This window comes from Mycothermus thermophilus, assembly GCF_041956435.1.
Source record: "Mycothermus thermophilus strain CBS 625.91 unplaced genomic scaffold VTJ04scaffold_1, whole genome shotgun sequence".
In the NCBI taxonomy this organism is placed as follows: domain Eukaryota; kingdom Fungi; phylum Ascomycota; class Sordariomycetes; order Sordariales; family Chaetomiaceae; genus Mycothermus; species Mycothermus thermophilus.
Window position 1 is genome coordinate 323,292 of NW_027191427.1, and position 20,731 is coordinate 344,022.

Genomic DNA, 20,731 nt, shown 5'->3' on the forward strand with positions numbered 1-20,731 from the left:
GAATCTGCGTACCTCCCTTTGCTTCGTTGCATCCGAGAAGCCTTGTGAGCTAACACCCACCACTTCGGACGTATTTGGTCAGCAGGAGTCAAAAGCCAAGCCTCAACGCCGCCACAGTCTTACTCCCACCACCGGAGCCCCTCGAAGCTATCGCGGAACAGCACCAGCCTTAGCGCCGCCCTGTTGGGGAATAAGTCTCGGGCCAAAGACCACGATGGTTCCCATCGCGACTCCTTCGAGAATGCCGACAAGACTGCCGGCTCAGACACGGCCACGCAGGCGGCGACGACGCCAGTAACCGCGGCTGCACCCGTCAACGGCGGCACTCAGGTCCGCGGCAGTGTCGACACACCTCGAACACCCGGCTCACATTCCGGGATCAATCCGTTGTCGCAGGTGAGTTTTGGGAACCCCACGAGCGAGGCCGAACGAGGACTCCCTGGCTGATGACGCGATTTTGACGTACACAGCAAATAGCACTCCGAAAGAATACCGAGCCGTCCATACCACAGAGGCTATCCCAGAGGGCCGAAGGGATCGCGCGCGCAAGCACCGAACTTTCACGGGGATCGGCTCCCATGTCTGGGGGCGAATTGAACACCAAGGATAGCAAGAGGTACGGCCTACAACGGTGCGCACGGTGGCGATGGGACAGAGCGTCGTCATGCCTCCCCACCAGATTAGACAATGCGCTAACATCATCTCTACGAGTCCAGCAGCAAGAGAGCCAGCTCATTCCTCAGCAAACTCTCCATGCGATCCGGACGCAGCAGCAAGAAAGACCATCAACTCTCCGTCGACTCGGATTCCGAGATGGGAGGTGGTGAGCTTCGTCTGCACGGCAGTGCCTCGCGCGTCTTCAGCCAAACCTCACTTGCCAGCGGCGGGCCCTTGCCTGGCGGAGGCTATGTGCCACGTCACAAGGAGCCACCCCGCTACATCCGCACCCGCGCCAACAACAAGCGTAACAGGGAGTTCAACCACATGTTCCTGGCCCAGGAGCTTGTGGGGACTCGACCATCGGAGGACCAACCGGAAACCGAGAATGCAGCCGCCAACGGCGTGAATGGGGACGTCTCGACTCCGGCTGTGTCCGTTAGCATTGCGGATGCGCCAGGGGCTAAGACCGGCACGTCGACGTCGTCTGCGACCTCAACTACCGGAGGTGCCATTTGGGCAACTGAATTCAGCAAAGATGGCAAGTACCTCGCTACGGCCGGGCGGGACCACGTCGTGCGGGTTTGGGCCGTGATATCGACCCCGGAAGAGCGGGCGCGCGAGGATGAAGAGGCCGAGGGCCGCGACGGCGAGAAGCTCAGCGCCCCCGTGTTCCATGAGCAGCCCGTGCGCGAGTTCCGCGGGCACACGGGCGAGGTGCTCGACCTGAGCTGGAGCAAGAATAATTTTCTGTTGTCGTCGTCGATGGATAAGACGGTGCGCCTGTGGCACGTCAGCAGGCCCGAGTGCCTGTGTACCTTCAAGCACAAGGACTTTGTCACGCGCCTGGCGTTCCATCCGCGCGACGATCGCTTCTTCCTGGCGGGCAGCTTGGATACGATGTTGCGACTGTGGAGCATCCCAGACCAGGCGGTCGCGTTCTCGGCGCAGCTGCCAGATCTCGTCACGGCGGTGGCATTCTCGCCGGACGGGAAAGTCGCGATCGCGGGCCTGCTGAATGGCATGTGTATGTTCTACGAGACGGAGGGGTTGAAGCTGAGCTCGCAGGTCCACGTCCGGTCGTCGCGGGGGAAGAACGCCAAGGGGAGCAAGATCACCGGCATCCAGACCATCCGCGTGCCGCCACCCGATCCGCTCGACGCGAATGGAGGACATCCTCAAGATTCCGACAGCGCCCATGAGGTGCGCGTGCTCATCACGTCCAATGACAGCCGCATTCGCATCTACAGTCTTCATGACAAGACGCTTCAGGTCAAGCTCAAGGGTCACGAGAACCAGTGCAGCCAGATCTCAGCAACCTTCTCCGACGACGGAAACTACGTCATATGCGGGAGCGAGGACCGTAAGACGTTTGTCTGGAGTTTGGCCAACGGCGAGGCCGTCATGCAGGACAAGGACAAATGGCCTTGCGAGTACTTCGAGGCTCATGGGGATATCGTCACGACGGCCATTTTCGCACCGACAAAGACTCGCATGCTGCTCGGCCAGAGCGGCGATCCCATCTACGACCTGTGCAACCCGCCGCCCGTCGTCCTACAGAGTCTCGAGGAAACGATGGCGATTCAGGCATCGACTACGAACGATTCTGACGCCCCGGAGCCAGCCACACCGGCACCGAAACGCCCTGAGCCGAGCCCCGCATACATTGCCCGCTCAACGCACTACGACGGACACATCATCGTCACGACGGGAGATACGGGAATCATCAAGGTCTTCCGACAGGACTGCGCCTTTTCCAAGCGTCGCCACGACAGCTGGGAGACGGGTAGCCTGAGCCGCAAGCTCGCCGGCGCCGCGGGTAGCAGCAGCGGGTACATCGGCGGCGCCGGGCTGGGCCGCAGCGCCAGCGTGCTGACGCGCACGAGCGCCGGCGCGAGCAGCACCACCGCTCACAGCCGCCGTGGATCCCTCAGTGGGCCTGCCCCGGAGCGCATCCTCGCCTGGCGGCAGGGCATCGAGAACAGCAACACCAACACCAACGGTGAGACCCAACGCACCCCGACCACGACCCCAGCACCAAGCATCCGCACGAGCAGCCCCGCGCGCGCAAGCGGCACCACCCTGGCCAGCGAGGCGAGGAAACAGCCGTACGCGGGCATCTCTCCGGCAGCAGCGCGCACGCGAGACCGGGCAGGGAGCACCGCGACTAGCGTGGGCAGCCCGCTCGCCAGGGAACATAAAGCCACAACGACAAAAGATGGCGAGGCGGCTGGGCGACCCTCGGCGCCACCGGCGTTGCATATCGCGACTACCACAACGACTATCACGGGGGGTAACAAGGCAAGGAAAGTCTCCTCTGAGCATCAGCAATCACACTCGCAAAAACTGCCCCTCAAACTGAGACGGCAGGACTCCACCAAGAAGATCAAGCTATTCCGCGAGCACGAGGAGCAAGAGCCCAAGAGCCCGCCCGTGCCGGGATTCGTGTTTCGGTCAGCAACAGGGGATTTGAGTAGCACCACCGCCGCAGCCTCCGCATCCGGATCCGCGTCACCGGCTGTTGCTTCTCCAGGCTTTTCAGACAGCCCAACTACCCCAACCGGTGGTGGAAACTCGGGCTCCTCCTTTTGGAATAGGTGGCGAGGTATCCCGGGGCTTAGGAGCGTCTCCCACGGCGGCGGCGGCGGCAGCAGCAGCAGTGGTGGAGGCGGTAGGCGAGCGTCTGGTCCTGTTCTGTCTGAAGAGCTGTCTTCTTCTTCTTCTTCTTCTTCTTCTTCTTCTTCTGCTGCTGCTGCTGCTGCTGACGATGCCAACCACGACGGAGACGTCACTCCCCACGCGAACGCAACCGCCTCTAGCGATCACCATCATCAACTCACCCCCGCCGCCGCCGGACGGCTGTCGACAAAGTTGGACCAAACAGCTGCGCAAGCGACAGCGACTGAGGCAGCGGCTGCGGGCGAGAGTGACTCGGACGTCCCCTCGGTCCCGGCGAGTGGGGAGATTGAGCGCGAGGAGGGGAAGGGGGGTTGAGGAGGAGGAGGGCCTGGAGGTGAGGCGGGTGATGCGCGGCGCGGAGATTTGAACTTTGGGATATATATCGCGAATTTGGTTCGGGAGGAGGGGTTTGGTGGTTTTTTGGCGGTTGTTAAATTTTTTTCGAGCAAGCTCTGGTTGATGGGATTTATCCGTTCATATCTTTTTTTTTGGATTGTACATACATGTACTGCCAAGTCTGCCGCGGCCTGTCCTCCGTCAGGCGTATCTGGAGATTATGTTGCTTTGGGTTCTTGTGTTTAGGGGTTGAACCGTTGGGTTGGAGCGGGGTCTCGAGGGGAGAGATTGGGTTTTGGATGTAATGTGTTCGTTAAGATACCAGTGAGTCAGCCATACACAGTATACAATACTCACACCTCTGATCGTTTTCATGCAAGATCATTTATTCTGTCCTCCAAGACCACGTTTTGCGGATTGGATGGTTGTCCTGCATATGTATCATGCCAGAGCACCCAGAGGTTTGGGGGCCGAAATGCTGCTGGAATGCAACATCCGCGATTAGCTAGCTGGTTCCCGTTAGCGGTGTTTCAGGGGTTCAGTTCAGGGGATGCGGAGATGGCGCTGGAGAGATAGCAGTTCGGTTCGGCTGGCGGAAGGGAGGTGGGCGTGGCTGCCCAAGGTTAACGTCATTTTTTCGTTCCTGGAGAAGAGGAGACTTTTCAATGGGGCCATGAGAGAAAGCCCCTCATATCTCTCCTTGCCCTACTCCGTACATACCCACATCCAAACTCTCCCCAGATCAACCAACACATTGACGCAGAAACAACACACTTTTCTTCACCTCAAAAACCATGGCCGACGTCCGCCCGCACGTGCTGCGGATCACGGTCCTCGCGGCGTGCCTGCTGACCGTGTTCCTCTTCTTCGACCCCGTCGGCTTCGCTTCGTCGGCCCCGGGCCTCGTCCACCGCGTCGCCGGCACGAATGGGAACACAAACGGGGTTACGCACATCGTCTTGTTCCAGTTCAAGAGCGATGTTGATAGTGACACGATCAACAAGGTGAATTTGCTCGACCCTTTGTTCTCGAGGGTTCATGGCCCCGTGGCGACACCAGCTGACCGAGGCTTCTTTTCTGTCATCAGATTTGCGCCAAGATGCTGGCCCTGAAGGAGAGCTGCCGTCTGCCCAACTCGAACTATGCCTACATCGAGAGCATCTCGGGTGGCAGGGACAACTCGATTGAATCGCTCCAGGTTGGTTATGTCCTCTCTCTGTTGCAGCTTTTGTCGCCGCAGCCGGCTTGGCTGGTTATATGCACTTACCGCTCATCTCACGCCATTTGCTAACGCCATTCCCACCCAGCACGGAGCGACTCATGCCTTTGTGGTGCAATTTTCCAGCACGGATCACAGGAACTACTATGTTGATCATGACCCAGCTCACCAGGCTTTCAAGGAGGAGGTTGGCCCCCTGGTGGAGAAGGTGACGGTGCTGGACTATAGCAACGGGCAGTTCTAGCGGTGAGAAACGTTGGGCGTCGTCAGGCATTACAGTTGCTGGGAGATTGGTGATGGCAACAAAACACATTATTTTTACTACCAAACCCTGTACCCAAAACTTTTGTGCGCCCATTCCCCAAACCCCTGTCGTAACTTTATATCCCCATTTTTACATCCCGAGGTCATGATCGTTTGCTTCAGTTCGTTCTCAATATCCTTTTGGTCCCGAATAATACCTCGACATCATGCCTCCCGAGTATACCTCGAGAACTTCCTCCACCTCTCTCCATACCGCAGCATAAACATAGGGATCGGCGCGAGCAGCAAGCTCAAGACGGCAAACACGGTAAACGCCCAGCCGTAGCCAAAGTTGCTGATCAACGGCACCGTGGTCAGGGGCAGGAACGTGGACATGAGACACCGCGAGACGATGACGCCCGTCATGGCCGAGGCGGCGTACAGGCCGAACGCGTCGACAACGTACGCCATGACGGGGATCAGGGCCAGCATGGTGGCGGCGCCGAGGGTGAAGACGGACAGCAGCAGCACCGGCAGCGGCAGCTGGCGCTCCGCGGCCCACCCGTACGTCGCAACGGCCACCGGCATCAGCAACGCGCCCACGATCGACAGCGGCAGGCGGAACTCGGGCTGGCCCACGCCCTTGTGAAGGAAGGACATGCGCCGGTAGATGCGGTCGAGGAAGCGGTTGCAGAGGACGACGGTGAGAGCGGAGCCGACCGCTAGGAGGATCAGCTGTTAGTCATAGGATCATGAGATGCGGACGATGCCTCAGGGGAAAACTTACAGTATACGCAGAAACACGACCCTACCGTCACGGGCGACAGCTTGTACACCTCCAGCAGAATGGTCGGGTACGTGGTGCTGTAGATGTAGTAGTACGAAAAGATGACAGAGCCGTACAGGCTCAACAGCATCAACACGCCGCTGCTGAACAACACGATCGCAGGACGCAGAATCGAATCGCGCAAACTCGCGCCGCCCTTCTCCGCCCCCTCCCCATCCGCCTCCACCTCGAGAATCGTCTTAAACCTCACCCCGACCACCTCCCTCCCTTCCTCCTCGGCCTTCGCCTTCGCCGCCGCCTCCAACCTCTCCTTCTTCTTCCTCAAAATCACCGGCTTATACGTCTCCGGAAACCCAAGCAAGAAAAGCGTCTCCCCCATCACCGCCAGGACGACCGTCATCCACACCACCGCGCGCCAACCATGCTTATGCGCGATCGCCGAGCCGACGGCCGGGCCCAAGGCGCCGCCGATCAGCGGGGCCAGGAACGTCAGGCTGAGCGGCGCGCCACGTTCGTCGCGCGCAAACAGATCGCCGACGACCGCCGGGTTGAGCACGTTGGCGGCGACGGCCAGGCCGCTGAGCATGCGGAGGAGGATGAAGCGGGTGACCGCTGCCGATGAGGAGGCAGACGAAGAAGAAGAGGAGGGGTTAGACTCAGACCGGGTCATGGCGGCCAGGATCCCCGAGAGGATGAATAGGAGGTGGGCGGCGTGGAAGACGGGGCGGCGGCCGAGGCGCTCAGATAAGGGAGCGATGAGGAGAGGGCCGGCGGCCTCGCCGAGTTCCCAGATGGTGACGAGGAGAACGCCTTGGGCGGAGGAAGAGGAGGTGGTGGTGGAGGGAGAGAGGTCGCGGACGATTTCGGGAGCGAGGGGCACCAGGCTGATGCAGGTCATTGTTCTGGAGGTTGGTTAGTGTGTGTTCGTTGTTCTTACGGAGTGACGGGTATGGAAGAAAGCGTACACAGTGAAGGCCATAAAGGCCAGCATGCTCACGATGGCCCATCTGAAGGGCGTGGGCCAGTCGAGAGGATTCTCCGGGTCGCCATCGGGGTTGAAGTCGACGATGATGGTCTCGCAACTTGAGTCACCATCACGACTGTTCACCGAGCTGGTGGATGCGCTGTCGTCGGTGGACGAGTATCCTTGAGGACTGCGCCAGCCATTGTTGGCGAAGCTCTGCAGCAGCGGTTGGGTGTCCCCGGGGAGATCTTCTGCTCCGACGGTCATGGCTCGTCTCTTTCGACACACCAACTAACGTCACTCGATGAGAGAGGATAACAGAGAGTTGAAGTTCAGTACGGGTGGAGCGTGCAAGATTTTGTACCTACTCTTCGTCCGCACATCCGCGCGATGCCCCCGGCACTACTAACACGGCCGTGGACCCAGCACCGTTGTTTGTTACTCATACCTAGACGACCCCGCTCCGCTCTCGAGCGCGATAGACCGAGAGAGGCATGGTCCGACGTTTCGACGTAGTCATAGATAGGTAGATGCGGATAGGCGAGTAGCACCGGAAGATCCTCCGGGTCAGGTTTGTTGCGTCTGACGACCGCTCGGTCTGTATGTACTGTAGCTATGCAGAAACAAGACGGCAAGCTATCGCCATTGGAGTCTTGGTCCTCCCGGTTCTGTGACTCTTTGATGGCCCGGCACCGAAAATTCGAGAGGACGGGTGGAGGCTCACCAGGGGGTGCCGACCTTGTAGACCTTGGCCAGGCCACATCCGATGGAGACCTTGACAGCGGATGCGGGGCTCCGTTGCAGAGGTTTTGCAGAGGCAGCGCTGCAACTGCAGAAGACCCCTCCCTGACAGTGCCACTATCCTTTGACCCCGCAGGGGCGCGCCCTCCGGTGAGCATGCTGTTAGATTTAGGTGGGAGACGGTCGGCGCGTAGAGCGGGACGATATCGGTGGCAATGGGACATCGGTTCGGATCTTTTTTCCCTGATTATTATGACCAAGGTTAGACGACTGCGAACCGGTTTGGTATGGAGATCGTGTGCACCTCTCCCGCTGAACTTTGGTATGTGTCACTGTAGAGCCGCACCGCACAGTCGTGTCAGCGCGAGCCGGTGGCAATGCTACCTAGGTATGATCATTGCAAACCGATTCAAGCCGAGCCGTAGTTCACGTAGTCTGGGAGAAAAAACATTTTGCGGCTCACGCGACCAAGCGATGGATTCCTCAGGATGGTTCTACAGCCACCTAGCAACTCGATGTTTTTTTGCTGCGAAAAAAGTATCGTGGCCTAGCATCGCTTCAGTCGTTTGTTTACATTCGCAAGGGGGGTACTACGGATAGGGCATCGCTGAGTTTCATCCAGCCTGCACATCTGCACACCTGCACACAGACATCAGTTCCCCCCGGACTGCATGACGGCGGCTAGCAAGGGTTTCGTCCGGTCTCGGCCTTGGAATGCAGCCACGATGCTGCACTCCCCTGCCATGCCAATTATCCGGTGGTCAGCGCCGGCAGCCAACAATGCATCATGAGAAAATAGAAATAAGTAGGGATTTGTGGTCAAATCCAAGATGGCCAGATGGCCTTCCCCGGACCCCGGACGGCCACCGGGCCGAAAGTGGGTCCAAGATCGGCCCCACTCGGCCGCAGCCCCGGGCCTGACCGTTTCGGGTTTGAACTTGAACCAAAGAGAGTACGGGTACGGCTGGACCCTTTGTCTGGATGGGAATTCTTACAGCTATACATTCGGCATTCAACATACGTTTTTAATGGTTTTGTTGGCAAGTAGGAAAAGAAAGCCATTTAGCGTGCTAACGTGGCCCATACCGCTCCTTGTGTTTACCAAAGCGTTGGCAAACAATGCAGCCTGGGACCATAAACGCCCTGGCTCCAAGTCAATTCCCCTCGAGGGACCCAGAAAAATTGCGGTCGACTTACACAGTGCCCCTGAACCTCACCAATCGAAACAGTGCTCGTAGTCAACAAATGCCCACCGCAATGAAGCTAGCTATTGCATTCCTTACTCTCACTTCCCTCGCCGCCGCAGTCAACTTCTCTGCCACGACGACCGCGGACGTAGCGCAGACTGGCCAATGGACATCTCTAAGCAACCGCACCATAACTAACAGCATTGACCTAAATCAGGGCGCTTTTGTGTCAGCCATTAACACCGACACATCTCCAAATCCTCCTGAGCTCACAGGGCAACTGATAAGCAAGAAAGACCACCATGCCAATGGCAATTTTGAACAGCGCCAACATAATGAGGGAAGCCATGAAGAGGGCGATCTTATTCGGCCTGATGCTCTCGGGGCTCGTCCTATCCGCTGGAAGCCAATTATTCCAGGCTCGGGGGTAAAGAGTGCTGGTTTGGGCGGGCTGGCTACGTTGAGCAGGAAAATGGTTGGTATGGGACTGGGTGTTGGGGTTGGGTTTGTGATTCTGGCTTGAGGTGTTGATATGAGGGATTCTTTCGTTGAAATAGCCAGAGACGCGTTCGCATGTCAGAGCTATAACAATACCAGAAACCAGTGATTGCAATAGTATACGATGAGACCTCGTAGTTCTCTTGACTCCGAGATATCCAATCTCCATTGCTACGTAAACTTCCCTTCCAATTCATGGCCAGAGCGAGTCAAACATAAACAGCCAGTCCTCCCAATAATGCTCGTAGTTCCCAGCCAACCAACTCCTCCCGTCACCCTCCCCGCCTATCCTCCACGGCCTCGTGTACAGTCCCTCCTCTTTCAGATGCCTCTTCCCCGCCACATTGATGCTGAAGGAGCTCGGACTGACTCCGAAAAAGTAGTCGCTCTCCAGGAGCACGATAAAATCCACCACACCCTGCTGGTCCCAGGTCAACGCCTGCAACGCGGCGAGGTCGTCGCGGGCGGCGCCGTACTCGCGCAGCAGATCCTGCTTGGTTATCACGGAAATGCCGTGCTTCTCCTTCGCCAGGTCCACAAACCTTTTTGCGTCGGTTACGTTTCCCGTGGCCAAATACGCGGCCTTGAACCCGATCTCTTCAGCACGAGAAAGATACGCACCGCTCTGCTCGTCAAACTTGGGCCACCTGCTCAGCGCATCGCTCTCCGTGCGCAGGTGAAACCCGGCAAATCTCGGAGACTTGGACGTCGCCATGCCAGTCTGGTGTTTCCTGGCAAACTCGCGCATGTACCCTGCCGCGCGCATCCCGAGGTCCAAAATATCGCTCCGAAACCTCAACAGCCCGCCAAACGTCGCCACAAACTCCGGCCCGTCGCGAAACACGGGCCAGTCCCACTGTACTCCCCAATTAAACCGCACGGCGCGCGGCCGGTCACGGGTCGGCGGGTGCGCCAACCGGCCGTCGGATTCTGCGGCCGTCTTGTTCAGCCAGGCGTGGAACTGCCGCGCGAACAGGCCCGTGTGCTTGTTCAGCTCGCGCGAGTCGCAACCGCCGCGGCGGCCGAGGTCGTGCGGGGTGAGCTGGTCCGATTTGCGCGGCGGTGCGGGAGAGCCCGGGACCGCTTCCAGGGTGTCGTACACCGTGATCTGCGGACAGGCCTCGTGCAGGCTGCGGCGGAAGTGGGCCTCGTCGAAAAAGTAGTCGAAACCCCGCTGGTCGAGGTGGATATTGGACAGGTCCTTTTCGGAGCGGGTGCTGATGCGTGGCAGGACCAGCCCGCCGGCCCCCGCGTCGATGGCGTAGCGCAGGCAGGTCAGGATGTAGTTGCGGATGTTGCCGATGCCGCCCGAGTTGTTGTCGCAGAGGAAGATGAGGTGCGGGCTCCAGGTGGTGGTTTCGCGGCAAACGCGGGCGAGAGGCCAGCTGATGAAGGGAGCGTCGGCGCGCGAGAGGTCGACAGTGGGCTGGGCAGGGGGGTTTGAATGGGAGTGGGTGGTGAGGCTGGTTGAAGCATCACCGTATAGACACATCTTGGGGAGCCGGCTCATCCAGATGGTGAGCAGGCTGATGAGGCAGACGGTGACTAGAAGACCACGGGGCCGGGCCGGGAGACCCGGCGAGGTGGCCAGGCGTGGACCCATGGCCCATCAAGTGTGTCTGTCAGGTTGTGGTATCGTAACCTGTTCGTGTAGATGTGTGGTATTATGAGAGATATGTAGTGAACTAGTGAGCTTCAGCGGGTGAGTGACGGCTCACTTATGAGGATGCATCGTGGCCTGTTGATCGGTCGCCTCATGTCCCGTTCCGTCTCGGAAGCAAGCCTCCGAGATGCCAGCGCCGGGCCTCGTAGCCTGGGCTGGGTGATTACGCACGAGCAGACTGATAGTGGACATGATTGTGCTGTCATGGGGATCTCAACACATTGAGGCATTGAGAAGACGATGTTAGTAGTATTTGGTGATGCTAGCAATAGTGCTATGGTGAGGGTGGAGAGCGAGAGACGATGAGTAACAGATGGAAATAAACTATGTGTCTGAATGAGAAATGGATTTACTGCTATCAGAACAATACAATGGCCAATTGAACATGAGACCTGTCATGCCCCGGGTCAACAATTTTACATATCATAGAGGCGACTCAGGTAAGGGAGCTGGACGTTGACTGCTCTTATTTGGGTGAAGGGGAAGGCCAAGGGTTGGGAGTGCGAGGAGTCTACTCGAGCCTATTCGAGCCTATCCGCAGCGACAGCTCCAGGCCGTTCTGGTCAGGGTTGGGGTTAAGGTTAGGTTTCGACGTCATCCTGTCCTGTTATCGCTAATGCGATGCGGGGTGATAAGGAAGAGAAGCCCCACTAAAAAGTCCAAAATCCACAAATTTTGACCTTGATCTCTTAACATCACTTCCCAGTCTAACCTCTACAAGACCGGCGACACTTTACACTTTCGTTCCCAAGAGTCGCCGAGTCCAATACCCTACAAAATGTCCAAGCGCACAGCCGAGGAAGAACAGGCCACCGGGCCCCTCAAGGCCGGTGAACGCCCAGACACCATGGACGTCGACAAGGACGATGACATGGGCGAGTTCGAGGATGAGTTTGAGGACGAGTTTGAGAGCGAGGACGAGATCATCGAGGCCGGCGTCGATGGCAGGCCGGATGCTGAGCGCGAGGCCGAGGAGGCTATGGACGTTGACCAGAGCGCCCCGGGAACTTTCATCGTCGGCAGGATGAAGCTGGAGCCAGGCCAGACGCTGACCCCGGACCCAACAACATACCGCATGCTTCACAACCTGAGCACCCCTTGGCCGTGCTTGTCTTTCGACATTGTCCGCGACCAGCTTGGCGACAACCGCACCGTCTTCCCTGCCACCATGTACACCGTGGCCGGCACCCAGGCCGACCGCGCCAAGGCCAACGACAACGCCATCCTCGTCATGAAGTTCAGCGGCCTGAGCAAGATGCAGGGCGGCGATGACGACGACAGCGAATCCAGCGACGACGACAGTGACGACGAGGACTCGGATCCCATCCTCGAGCACAAGAGCATCCCCCTCAATTCCACCACGAACCGCATCCGCGTCCACCAGACCCCTTCCCAGGACCCTACCAAGCCACCCACCACCCTGAGCGCCGCCATGACCGAGTCCACCAACGTTCTCATCCACGACATCACGCCACACCTCGCTTCCTTCGATACCCCCGGTACCATCATTACCCCGCAGCAGAACAAACCCATCTGCACCGTGCGCGCCCACAAGGCGGAGGGTTACGCCATTGACTGGTCGCCGCTGCACGCCGCGGGCCGGCTCCTGACCGGCGACTGCGACGGCCTCATTTACATGACGACGCGTACCGACGGCGGAGGCTTCGTCACCGATACCCGGCCTTTCCAAGGCCACACCGCCAGCGTTGAGGAGATCCAATGGAGCCCTTCCGAGGCGTCCGTCTTTGCGTCGGCCTCAGTCGACGGCACAATCCGCGTCTGGGACGTGCGCAGCAAGGCCAGGAAGCCGGCCCTGTCCATGCGGGTCAGCAACGTGGACGTCAACGTCATGTCCTGGTCGCGCCAAACCACTCACCTGCTCGCGTCTGGAGACGACGCCGGTGTGTGGGCTGTCTGGGATCTGCGTCAGTGGAAGCCGAGTGCGGGCGGTGCCGCGGCTGGCACCACCCTTCAGAGGCCCAGTCCCATCGCCAGCTTCGACTACCACAAAGAGCAGATCACTAGCATCGAGTGGCACCCGACTGATGACAGCATCATTGCCGTTTCTGCCGGTGATAACACGGTCACACTGTGGGATTTGGCAGTGGAGTTGGATGACGAGGAGAGCAAAGACACGGGAGGCGTGCAGGACGTGCCGCCGCAGTTGCTATTTGTGCACTACCAGAATCTTGCTAAGGAGGTTCACTGGCACCCACAAATACCGGGAGCCTTGGTGGCTACAGGAGAGGAGTTCAGCATATTCCGGACTATTAGCGTATAAGACGGTGGAATGGGATGAATTGTATTTGTTCATGTTTCGTTGGTTACTTTTGGCATCCAGACACTCGTGCAAAACTTTTGAGTCATCATGCTTCCGCCACAGCATCTCCATTGTTTCCGGTACCAGCTGTCGTTCCAAACCCCTTAACCTCTCAACCCCCAGCTCCCTCCTCCTCTTCCCTTCACCACAACCCTGACCTGTCCCAACCTTCTCCCACCGTGCTGCACGCAGCCGCAAATCCTTCCCCCGTACCTCACTGCCTCAACAACCTCCTCTTACACTCCTAACCCTTCTCCCACTGCCAATCCCCTCTGACCAACTCTTCTCGCCTCACAAACCCCACTCTCCATCTCCTAGCACGGAACATCTTCCCGATATCTCCAATGCTTCAACACTCTCGACACCTTATACAATCCACAGGATGTTACAAAAAGTCACATGACGTCACGAAACCCATCCAAACCGGATCCAAACCCTTGACCTCGTCAAATCGCCTTCAAAAGACCTTGGACAGCGAATCTTGAGCGCCCTTGAACCGAATCGAAACCGAACTCGTTCTAGCCGAATCTAATCGCGAACAGTCCTTGATACTCGAAAAAGTCCTTGGATCACGCCTTCCGGCGGACGAATACGACCGAGCGAGCTGAGCGAGCAACCTTGTTTCCGCGTGCACGTGTCTAGTCATCTACGGTCTGTTGAACCCGACGCGAGTGACTTAGTCCCTTTGTTCTGAACTTCGGTGGTTGGGGGGTCGGATGGGGGGTTTGCTCGGCAGTTACTTACCTGACTCCGGCTTGGGGAGCCGTGTGGGCGAGAAAAATAGTCCTTGATCGGTCCGGTAGGTCCTTGAAGAATTGATGGCCTTGTCTACGTGGATTGTGCGTGGTGGCTGTTGGCCCGGAAAGAGTTGTTTAGTTCCTGCTAGGCTGGTTTGTGTGATGGGGTTCGGGAGGGGAATGAGTGCGGTGATTACGTACCTTGGGCGGGCGGCTGTGCCGGTGATACATCCAGGAGTGCTTGGAGTGGCGTGGATCTTTTGGGTCTTGTCTTGCTGCAATCTGTTGTCCCATGGATGCGTTATTAGCCGCTGTTCAAGGGCGACCGGTTGTGTCTAGCAAAGGGGGGGTTTGGGTCGTCTGTTACTTACCCCTTTGGACGCTGGGCTGGTAATGTTGACTGGAATTTGGGCCTTCCGCCTCAAGATGCATTGTGTTCGTGGGAATCACCCCGGGAAATTGGGATATGAGACACCAGTATGAACCACTTGGGAGACTTTGACACTGGTTCGAGGACGGATGCCGGGCACAGGCATGATGGCACCGGATTTGGGGTTGTCGGGCTGGAAGCTGGCCGTGGAAAGAAAAGGGTTGAGAGGATAAAGAGAGAAAGGAGACGCAACCGACTGATGTATCAGGCAAACTTCGGGGACCGGCGCTCTGTGGTCATGATGGAAATCGACTGGGACAGAAATTTGGCGTTGGAGTCGCGGTGTTGAATCGCTTCATGGTCTGGGGTGAGGTGCCCGTAAGGCGTAGGGATGATTGGGAAGTTGAAATGACGATGGGGTTTGGAACGGCGATGACGGGGCGAAGCGGGTAATTACGGCCTTGACCGAATGGTGATAACACCGTTGAAGGTGCTCGAAGGAATGGACGGGCGTTGAACTGACGGATGGACGGACGGACGGGTCGATCATCGACATGGCGACACCAGAAGGACCAAAAAACTACCTCCTCAACGCACACACACCACGGGCACGATGCACACACCAGGGGAAGATGACGCTCTCAAAAACACATCCAACAGCCTGCGCCGACATGCCGCTGCACCTAGAGGGACCGGAGACAATGGACAGGAAACGGGGACAATGGGAACCGAAAAAACGCATTGGACACCGAACGGATGACACGGAGGCGAAACGTCTCTGAAAAGAGACGGAGACCTTGAGGAAATCACATCGCGGCAACCCGGACATCTTCTACCCTTCCTGTGTCGTCAGTGGGCAGGTTAGCGACCACGCCGAAACTTACCGGAGGACTGACACGGCACCGGGGTGCCGGCCGGCGTCGCTCGCGGTTCACCGTTCGGAGGTTCGCCTGTCGTGGAGGAATATTAGCGTGCTGAATGGCGATGGTGGTCGGAGGGACCCTTCACGGCCCGTAGCCGGTTGGAGGTGTATCGGGTATTGAGTGTGCGTCGTTCATGGTGGAGGTAGTGATGGTGATGATAGTAATGAGAGTGGTGGTAATGTTGTCATCCGTCAGGGGCAATAAAAGTATTGACAAAAGAGCGAAGTGAAAAGCAATCGATGGAGAAAGTCCCAGTTAGCATCAAGGTGATACAAGAGGAAAACGCCCGAGTCAACCAAAAGGGCTTCTGGGGGGGACCACGAGGTCATTAAGTATCCCGAAGGTGTCCCATGATCAGGTCACACGGGGTGGTGTGAAGCCCCTCACCAAGCATCATCGTGATGGGTCGAACTTCGCCCCGTGGCGCCACCATCACGATACCAACCACAATACCCACGAATCATGACTTTTGATTTATACAGTATGGACACTCACATTACGGGTGTTACTGACTCAGAGTCTGCGAGAAACGGCCAGTCGTGTGTAGCATGTGCTGTCTCTCGCCTTGTTTCCTGGTCTCGACCTGTTGTTGCACCGTGTAAGCCGCAAAGGATCGGCACATGGCCGCATCATTGAACTGCACGATGGGTATCATTAACCGGGTTGTATATTGATCTCGACTCAAGAATGTCGCGCGATCCCAGTCGAAGACAGTCTAGGGATCTGGGGTTATGGGCTGCGGGGGAGTGTAATGGGAAGAAAGTTGACTGTAAGCAATCTCAGGTTCTCAGGCAGGATTATGATCACGACTCTCCAAGACAAGCCCGTGGGTTCCTGATCAATGAGAGCTGGGGTTATGTATATGGTTTTATCATAACAGCTCAGAATGAGCCAGAGTGGCCTGTCACAAGACATCTACAATAGACTTGATCAATAGTTTGTTTATCTTTTCAGACTCTAGAGGTGCTTGAACGTGATGTATGGATAGTAGTTATATATTGCAGGCCAACAGGGTAAGATTTCATCAGTATTGCTCTCTTCCTAGCAAAATAATGCCTAGATCATGTTCATCTTGAACCCCTTAACCTTCACCTCACCTCCAAGACTCTTGGTCGCAAAGTTGAACACTCCAAACCGGTATCCGGTGAAGTATCTCCAAGAGTTGGTCATCGCAAAGGCAGGGCCCAGCCTGGTATACGTCCTCCCACCATCAATACTGTAATAGAACGTCGTCGTGCGCTCCGTGTTCGTCCCAAACGCCGGTGTGATGTCCGCATCAATTCGCAGCCAGATATCCTGCTGAGCGTTCGTGTCGATCACCGGACCGTTGGCGGCCACTCTGCCGGTGGACGCCGTCCTCCAACCATCCTCGTTCAACCGCAGGTCGTCCACCATGACAATCCTCGCCTCGTTGCCCTGCTTCCACACCCCGATGTACGCCGCACGATCCCGGAACAGCACAGCGCCGGCCCGGTCACCGTCGCGCATCCCGCGCACATCCAGCCGGAAGATTCCACTGGCCTTGGGGCCCGCAATCCTCCTCGTGAGCGTATTCCTTGCGGCAAACAAATCCCCCGTCACGGTCGCCGTCCGCAGGATGAGCCCGCCCTCGTTACCTCCTAGCAACGTAAACTTGCTCGTGTCCGGGTTATGATTCCACTCCCAATGCTCGCTGAACCTCGTCCCGCGGAACTCGTCCAGATCCGTGCTTGCCAGCCCCTCCGTCGCGTTCTTTGCTCCGCGAACTGGAATGGGATAGCTCGTCCCCCACCTCCCTTGCGAATCCGTGACCACCTCGGGCCACCCATCCGCCGTCCACCGCAGCGGCGCCACCACGGGGATGCGTCCGCCGGGATACGCATCCATGAACGCGACGTAGTACCACGTCCCATCTGGCGCGTCGACGATGCCGCCCTGGTGCGCGAACCCGGCGTTGGCCAGCGGGCCCTGGATCCGCGACACCAGCGTGCGCGCCTCGTACGGGCCGAACGGCGACCCCGTCGTCGACCGCAGCACGTACTCTGCGTCGGCGGGGCGGGTCACCAGGATGTAGTAGTTGCCGCGAATCTTGTACATGCGCGCGCCCTCGACCGTCTGGCCCTGCGGGTGCGCGTAGACGCGCTGCTGCACGCGCACCTGGCGGGTGCCGTCGGGAGAAAGCTGCGCGACGTTGATGGTCGGGTTGCCGTACGCGATGTACATGGTGTCGTCGTCGTCGATGAGCAGGCCGGCGTCGTAGTAGCAGTTGTCGATGGTGGCGGTGTGCTGCCAGTTCCATGCCGAGGGGGGCACCTCGCCGTTGTTGGCGAGCGCGTTACCGCCTGGGCTGGTCCAGAGGTAGGTTCTCCCTTCGACGCAACCGTACCAGTAGAAGCGGTCGTTGGAGCGGCGGTAGCGGAGCGTCGAGGCCCAGATGCCCTTGACGTAGGCGCCCGGGGTGCCGCTGGGGAGGTCGTAGTTGGAGCCGAAGTTGAGACGGGGCACGGAATGGGTGACGGGCGTCCAGTGGACGAGGTCGTAGGACTTGAGGACGGGCGCGCCGGGGGAGTAGGCGAAGGTGGACGAGGAGTAGTAGAATACTGAGCCGACGCGGAACACCTCGAGATCTGGGTGGTCTTCCCAAAGCACGGGGTTGGTGAAAGTGCTGGCCTGACGGGGAAGATTGCCCGCGTGCGGGACAGAGACCGCCGTCCCCACGACGGCGGAGAGACACAAGACCTTCAAGCCTAGCATTGTGAAGTCATCTAGGGTCTTTGAATCCTAGTTGCCATGGGCCCTCGCTGTGTGTCTTGGAAACCTATTGAGTCTGACCCGACTTTAAATACCTGTAGCTCTTGACCAAACTACGGACTCCTCATGATCTGCTTCCTCCTCTATAATTCAACACATCTACCTGGTTGTGTTTGTGGTTGAATCCTCTCATTGGCGCGAATTGATGTTTCCAACCCCCCGGCGTCGGTAGTAGTTTTGCATGGTTCATGAAGCGCGCCAATGGTGCTCTGTACAAAGAGCCGAGATGCTGTTCCGCTCGGACTAACACGTTCCATGGTACGGAGTATGTACGGGTTACCTACCCGATCTAGTCGTTCTCCCTTTTGAAAAGACATAAAAAAAAGCTTGATTGAACCGCGCGACTTAGCGAAGGGTATCCAAACTGCACCGCGTCTACTACCCGATCTGCGTCCCCGAACCCAAAATGATCATATGTACATCGGTCATCACATCATCAAATACCATGCTCATCGGACATGTTCTTCCGTTCGTTGGCTTCCCCGTTCGAAAATAACCTCCGTGGTTTTTTCTGTGCGTGTTCTCATGACCTTCTTCTTTCTCCTCAGCAAGTGTTGATCATGCTAGTCAACGCCGACTTCTCGGCCGACGTGATGCTGAGGCCGTAGTTGTACTTGACCGTGATCCAGCTCTTGGCGTAGGTGCAGTAGAAGGAGGTGAGAGGAGGCTTCCACTTGTCGGGAGACTTGTCGCCCTTGGCCTGGTTCACGTCGTCCGTGACCGCCCACAGCTGGGGCAGGTTGATGTCGTTGGCGAACTGTGTCCGCTTGGTTGAGGTCCAGTTGCTTGCGCCGGACTGCATTATCAACGAGTGTGAGTATAGGTCTCAATAATTCATTTGACAAGAACCCTGTCAGCTAAACAGCTGGAGGGTGAGCAGAAGCTTACAATCCAGGCATTCTTCAGGGGCACCATGTGGTCAATATCGACATCAGATGCCGCAGTCCAGGTGGCGCCGTCGAAAGGCGAGTACCATGTGCCCGAGGTGGCAGCGCAGGCCGAGTTGGTGACGACGTTGACCCCGTCGCGCTTCAGGACATATTCGCTGTTGCGACAGTCAGACTGCGTTCTGCTGAGAATCTCAACCACATAAAGATCAACCTACCGAGTGTTGCAAGTCCCGCTGACGGTGTTCCAGTGAGGGAACAGGTCGCGCTTATACTTGCCATCGTCATAGGAGGCCTTGACCGTCAAGGCGTTCAGCTGGGACTGGGCCGTTGATTTTGAGGGAATGCCCGGCTGGATATGAAAACGTCCATGTTAGCATTGGAGGTTATCCTCATGCATAATAATCCTTGCGAGAACCCCTCAGCTTGACTAGAGCAGTAATAGGGCTTACGGGAGTAGGCATCGGCGCCGGGGCCGGCAAGGCCGTAGCCACCGCGGCAAGGAGAGAATAGACAATAAAGGACTTCATCTTTGCGGTTGATATCCCAGAGACTCAAGAGCGCTGGTCACCGAGCGTCATCACCCAAGACGAAACACCGGAAGGCCCTCCTTTTAAGCAATCCATCCTCCTCCATCCAACCTGCGCCAGCTCTAACACCCACCACTCATCCACATCCCCGGGCCCCAGCTCCAAGCGCATCCCTTACCGACGACACATGCCACCCGCCGCGCCGGATGGATAGGTAGCCCAACCACACGAATGGAACAGAGAGATAACATTTCGTTTCGTTCTCCGAGTGCTTACTCCGTACCACTGCCACGGCGACGTCACCAATCCGAGATCCCGGAGCGCCATGTGCCACGAACCTTGAAAGCCCTTTGGGAGCTGCCAATTTCCGCAAAGGGTACTGGAGTCCAGTAGTAGCGGACTGTAACATGTATGTCGTACGTAGCATAATCACTGCTCCGAATGCCATGCCCACTCCGCGCGTCCCCACGCGCCCGCTGCAGCAGCGAGTGCCGGGCCGCAGTGCAGCCCACCCCTTCTCGGATCTCGGTCAGGGCGGTCGCGCTGCATCCACTTGTTAGAGGCCCAGATAGCGTCGCGCTCGGGGGGCGTGGTTTTGCGGGGGATGGACACTGGTTGGTTTGGTCCGCATCTGGGGTTCGTTTGGCCGGCGATGGCTGAAACCAAACGTCGAACGTCCATCGACGAGGGGCTGTCTGATTGATCCTTTTTCCTCCCCCCTCAATTCCCTCCCGCTCTCCCCGCTCCAACCCCTGAAATCATCAAGCATTCCAGCACGCGCCGTGCCGATAAGTACCCGCACCCGCACCCGCGGGCTGTCAATTTGCCCGCCCGACCTCTGCATCAACAATCATCGGTCTGTGTGTGGTGGTTGCCGACAACGTGGTAGTAGTGGTGGTGGTGGGTGGTGGTATTATCCAGCGCCCCCACATCATGGGCGCCGATCATCGCCAGCTTCCTCTTTGGAGATGGAGCTATCGCACCGGCCCGCACATCCAATCGCTCCACCACATGCCGGTAATTAGACGGTCTGTGGATTTGGTGCTGATTAGTTGTCGAGGCTTTTGGTGGTGAGGGTATGGCGTTGTGCTAATTCGCGTTATTTTTTGGCCGCCTCGGATGCTTCTCCGAGGATGGGGAAACGCGCAGTTATCATCGCTGCCGCTAGCTTGAAAGAGCTAGCCCAGCTCAACGGTGAGG

The 20,731-nt window shown here is 57.8% G+C and overlaps 12 protein-coding genes across 12 annotated transcripts in view; 4 read left to right on the forward strand and 8 right to left on the reverse strand.

Annotated features, from left to right (window-relative positions):
* VTJ04DRAFT_114 (uncharacterized protein) overlaps positions 1-3,651 on the forward strand; it is a gene marked incomplete at both ends in the record, with an annotated part of 4,650 nt that extends 999 nt beyond the window's left edge. The window contains 3 exons of the mRNA XM_069358795.1: positions 83-396; positions 471-616; positions 717-3,651. Coding sequence (XP_069222724.1) covers positions 83-396; positions 471-616; positions 717-3,651 — 3,395 coding nt within the window. The remainder of the gene's footprint in view (positions 1-82; positions 397-470; positions 617-716) is intronic.
* An 815-nt stretch (positions 3,652-4,466) lies between these two features.
* On the forward strand, positions 4,467-5,135 carry VTJ04DRAFT_115 (uncharacterized protein; the record flags this gene model as incomplete). The annotated part of the gene is made up of 3 exons (XM_069358806.1): positions 4,467-4,676; positions 4,760-4,870; positions 4,980-5,135. The coding sequence occupies 3 exons, from the start codon at positions 4,467-4,469 to the stop codon at positions 5,133-5,135; spliced, it is 477 nt and encodes a 158-aa protein (XP_069222725.1).
* A 224-nt stretch (positions 5,136-5,359) lies between these two features.
* On the reverse strand, positions 5,360-7,152 carry VTJ04DRAFT_116 (uncharacterized protein; the record flags this gene model as incomplete). The annotated part of the gene is made up of 3 exons (XM_069358817.1): positions 5,360-5,856; positions 5,922-6,823; positions 6,887-7,152. 3 exons carry the CDS (start codon positions 7,150-7,152, stop codon positions 5,360-5,362), a joined length of 1,665 nt encoding a protein of 554 aa, XP_069222726.1.
* A 2,352-nt stretch (positions 7,153-9,504) lies between these two features.
* Positions 9,505-10,914, reverse strand: VTJ04DRAFT_117 (uncharacterized protein; the record flags this gene model as incomplete). Its single annotated transcript, XM_069358828.1, has 1 exon — positions 9,505-10,914. The coding sequence occupies one exon, from the start codon at positions 10,912-10,914 to the stop codon at positions 9,505-9,507; it is 1,410 nt and encodes a 469-aa protein (XP_069222727.1).
* An 838-nt stretch (positions 10,915-11,752) lies between these two features.
* VTJ04DRAFT_118 (uncharacterized protein) lies at positions 11,753-13,255 on the forward strand (the record flags this gene model as incomplete). Its single annotated transcript, XM_069358839.1, has 1 exon — positions 11,753-13,255. One exon carries the CDS (start codon positions 11,753-11,755, stop codon positions 13,253-13,255), a length of 1,503 nt encoding a protein of 500 aa, XP_069222728.1.
* Positions 13,256-13,940: 685 nt separating this feature from the next.
* On the reverse strand, positions 13,941-14,463 carry VTJ04DRAFT_119 (uncharacterized protein; the record flags this gene model as incomplete). The annotated part of the gene is made up of 4 exons (XM_069358850.1): positions 13,941-13,947; positions 14,039-14,144; positions 14,233-14,313; positions 14,403-14,463. 4 exons carry the CDS (start codon positions 14,461-14,463, stop codon positions 13,941-13,943), a joined length of 255 nt encoding a protein of 84 aa, XP_069222729.1.
* A 47-nt stretch (positions 14,464-14,510) lies between these two features.
* Positions 14,511-14,750, forward strand: VTJ04DRAFT_120 (uncharacterized protein; the record flags this gene model as incomplete). The annotated part of the gene is made up of 1 exon (XM_069358862.1): positions 14,511-14,750. The coding sequence occupies one exon, from the start codon at positions 14,511-14,513 to the stop codon at positions 14,748-14,750; it is 240 nt and encodes a 79-aa protein (XP_069222730.1).
* A 6-nt stretch (positions 14,751-14,756) lies between these two features.
* On the reverse strand, positions 14,757-14,957 carry VTJ04DRAFT_121 (uncharacterized protein; the record flags this gene model as incomplete). Its single annotated transcript, XM_069358873.1, has 1 exon — positions 14,757-14,957. One exon carries the CDS (start codon positions 14,955-14,957, stop codon positions 14,757-14,759), a length of 201 nt encoding a protein of 66 aa, XP_069222731.1.
* A 32-nt stretch (positions 14,958-14,989) lies between these two features.
* On the reverse strand, positions 14,990-15,459 carry VTJ04DRAFT_122 (uncharacterized protein; the record flags this gene model as incomplete). Its single annotated transcript, XM_069358884.1, has 3 exons — positions 14,990-15,242; positions 15,286-15,324; positions 15,410-15,459. The coding sequence occupies 3 exons, from the start codon at positions 15,457-15,459 to the stop codon at positions 14,990-14,992; spliced, it is 342 nt and encodes a 113-aa protein (XP_069222732.1).
* A 921-nt stretch (positions 15,460-16,380) lies between these two features.
* VTJ04DRAFT_123 (uncharacterized protein) lies at positions 16,381-18,057 on the reverse strand (the record flags this gene model as incomplete). The annotated part of the gene is made up of 1 exon (XM_069358895.1): positions 16,381-18,057. One exon carries the CDS (start codon positions 18,055-18,057, stop codon positions 16,381-16,383), a length of 1,677 nt encoding a protein of 558 aa, XP_069222733.1.
* A 601-nt stretch (positions 18,058-18,658) lies between these two features.
* On the reverse strand, positions 18,659-19,531 carry VTJ04DRAFT_124 (uncharacterized protein; the record flags this gene model as incomplete). The annotated part of the gene is made up of 4 exons (XM_069358906.1): positions 18,659-18,910; positions 19,003-19,159; positions 19,220-19,353; positions 19,454-19,531. 4 exons carry the CDS (start codon positions 19,529-19,531, stop codon positions 18,659-18,661), a joined length of 621 nt encoding a protein of 206 aa, XP_069222734.1.
* A 429-nt stretch (positions 19,532-19,960) lies between these two features.
* On the reverse strand, positions 19,961-20,212 carry VTJ04DRAFT_125 (uncharacterized protein; the record flags this gene model as incomplete). The annotated part of the gene is made up of 1 exon (XM_069358917.1): positions 19,961-20,212. One exon carries the CDS (start codon positions 20,210-20,212, stop codon positions 19,961-19,963), a length of 252 nt encoding a protein of 83 aa, XP_069222735.1.
* Between the last annotated feature and the right edge of the window lie 519 nt (positions 20,213-20,731).